The 3,068-nt window shown below is 37.1% G+C and overlaps 1 protein-coding gene across 1 annotated transcript; it reads right to left on the bottom strand.

Annotated features, from left to right (window-relative positions):
• Window positions 1-704: 704 nt before the first annotated feature.
• LOC110028136 (myb-related protein Zm38-like) lies at window positions 705-1,826 on the bottom strand. The gene is made up of 2 exons (XM_020729876.1): window positions 1,329-1,826; window positions 705-1,222 (listed from the first exon to the last, which is right to left on the bottom strand). Exons 1-2 carry the CDS (start codon window positions 1,589-1,591, stop codon window positions 850-852), a joined length of 636 nt encoding a protein of 211 aa, XP_020585535.1. The 5' UTR covers window positions 1,592-1,826; the 3' UTR covers window positions 705-849.
• Window positions 1,827-3,068: the final 1,242 nt, after the last annotated feature.

The raw sequence follows: 3,068 nt of genomic DNA on the forward strand, positions 1-3,068 counted from the left end.
ACATTTTACTTTCAAGTCTGAACCTTAACAGAAAGCTATAAAAATATAAAAATATATATAAAAATTAAAGAGAATTTAGGTGCATACCACACAATTCTCATATATTTACACATCTAATACCTAAATTTTCATATTTTTACTTATAACACTTGGTGTGGGATAATCACATTAAAAATTTGAGTGTCATATATATAAATATTAAAATTTTAATGTACTGATGTAAAGAAGAATAAAATAAAAAACCCCAAAAATAAAAATAAAAGCTCAACAAAGAAAATAAAACTAAACTTTCTTACATTTATAACCTCAACAACCAAAAATTTTTCTATGCGGACTCCTGACGTAGCTCTACGTGCGGCGCAGGACTTCCTGAGTTATTTTCAGGTTATTTCTAGGTTATTTTTAGTAATCCCGAAAAAACCAAAAAATAACTTTTATTTTTGGGTTATTTCTGGGTTATTTCAAGATTTTTGAAAATAACTCAGAAATAACTTGAAAATAATTCAGGAATAACTTGCACTGCACGTAAAGGTACGTCAGTTATCCGGACAGAAAATTCGCACCTCAACAGCAAGCTCGTCGCAGTAATCTCCAGAGTCCTAATTAATCTGCTCATACTGATTTAAGAAACCAACAAGTTAAAGCTCTTATTTTTACTTCTAAATAATAGAAAAAAAGTATAATTTTATAATTTATAATGCTGTAAAATTAATTATAATACCACTTATAATTACATTAAACAAGATTTAAGATAAGAGATGGGTTCTGATCTTCCATCTTCATCTTTCCCAACATTTTCAGCCCAAAAAAAAAAAAAAAAAACAAAAAAAAAAAGTGCAACAATGGCCATCACTTCATCTCCAACCTTCTGTAATCAATCAGAAAGCTGCTGCCGAGCCTAAGAAACTCACCTCCACAATTACTTTCCTCCACCAGTAAATCGTGCTGCATCTCCTCCAATGGAGCACTGATACAGAGCTCAAGATTCAAATCAGGACACCGCGGGAGCCGAGCAACCTTTACTCTGTCTCCTTTACCGCGACTGCTTCTCTTCTCCGCCGCCGCACCGCCGCCGCCGCCGGAGAAATCAACGGCGGATATCGGCCGATGTGTCGCCGGATCTATGCCCCTGTTCAGGAGCTTCCTCCTTATGTGCGTGTTCCAGTAGTTCTTAATCTCATTATCCGTTCTCCCCGGCAGCCTTCCCGCTATCAAAGACCATCTGTTCATCATTCAAATCGCCATGAATGGTCAATTACCTTCAAATCTCTTCATTAAAAGAAAAAGTTTTTATTTTTTTTGGAGTGGATGGAGGAAAAAAAGGGTACTTGTTGCCGAGGAGACTGTGGAGGTTGATGATGAGGTCATCTTCATCGTGGGTGAAGTTGCCGCGCTTGAGGTCGGGGCGGAGATAATTGATCCAGCGAAGGCGGCAGCTTTTGCCGCAGCGGAGGAGGCCGGCGGCTTGGGGGAGGGAGCGCCAGGCTCCTTCGCCGTGAGAGCGGATGTGAGAGATGAGGCGCTCGTCTTCTTCCTTGGTCCAGGCGCCTTTGTTGGTGTGAGCTTTCTCGCAACAGGGAGAGCGGCCCATGGCTCTGTTATGCTCTAAAAAAGGGATTTTTGAGGAGGAAGGAGAAGATGGGGCTTGATTTATAGGAGTTTGACTGAAGATGGAGGAGATGGGGGCGAGTGTGTGGGTGCTTTCTCTCTCTTTCGAGCTCTAGAAGATGGGAGTTGGTTGGTAAAAGGTTTTAAAGTGTGGTGGAAGGCATAACTTGTTCTTTAGCTTCACTTTTCTCTTTGGTGTGGGGGGAATGACGCTAGCAGCCGCTATGGAGGGAGGTATAAAGTGAGCGGTGGAGGATGGTGGCTTAAACATTTTCCCTTTTTTTCTATTTTTATTTTTATTTTTAAGTTTTAAGATACTTATATTTAAAAATATACTTATATTTAAAAATTTCTCGTTAATGAGCTCACGAGGCAAACTTATCGAGCCACGGGCTTGAGCTCGAACCCAAACTTGAGTTAGTTTATTAAATAAGCTCTAGTTCGAGTTCGCCCCGACTTGACTCGTTTTCTAGCGAGCTGACTCGATTAACTGACTACTAGTCATTTCAATGTATGTTTTGATGAACTACCATTGCTTTCTTCTCCTCCTCCTCTAGCCACCAATATCTTTTTCCAGTGAGCTCCCTTAAAAATTGAAGTTTTAATTCAAGCTCCCTAGCCGGCTGCTATCACTACGAGTCGAGCTCGAGCTCGGCTCAGCTCGTGTACATCCCACATTAAATTTGAAGGAATTTTTTATATGGGAAGTATTTAATTATTGTTTATTTTATATTGACATTTATGTTTTTTGGTCTTTATTGTTGAATGTGATATCAATTTTTGAATAAGATGAGTATTTATTTCAAATTAAAGTGAATGAAGAGTGTGTATTTCTCTTATTTATTTATTTACTTATTTATTTTGAGGATTTATTGTGAGCATTTGGGCAATATGCTTGAGCTACATGTTGCCATGGGAATCATGATGAATGCAAGTATTATGTATATTCTTATGGCACCCATATCAAAGTTCAAACTCAAGTAGAGTTTAAGAGAGAAGAGTGTAAATGCTAGTTTTTGTGAGTATATGAATATAATTCTTTGTTCCCTTGATTTTAATGAGGTGTAAAGCACATTCTTTAAGTAAAATTAACAAATAATGGTAATTGTGTTGTATATGTTTTATTCAAGAGTGAAATAGGAATTTTATTGCCAACCAAAAGGTACTTTAGCAATTAGAAATGAGTGCAATGTCATTTTGTGATTTGTTTTTTAAGACACATTTAAATGAAACTAGCTCTTTATTATCTCTAATGATCACTACATATTTTACTACTTTGGCTGATATTATGACTTTTAAACCCAATTGATAGTGGTGATAGCCAAGGCATGGGCGTGCCCATTATACTTCTCCTTATATTTAAGCTTCTTCTTATATCTTACATCCACCATTATTGAATTTTAAGCACTAAAATTTATCTCTAATTTCATTCTCTTCTATAGTTTGCTACTTGGTAAAAG

This window comes from Phalaenopsis equestris, unplaced genomic scaffold (assembly GCF_001263595.1).
Source record: "Phalaenopsis equestris unplaced genomic scaffold, ASM126359v1 Scaffold000491, whole genome shotgun sequence".
In the NCBI taxonomy this organism is placed as follows: Eukaryota; Viridiplantae; Streptophyta; class Magnoliopsida; order Asparagales; family Orchidaceae; genus Phalaenopsis; species Phalaenopsis equestris.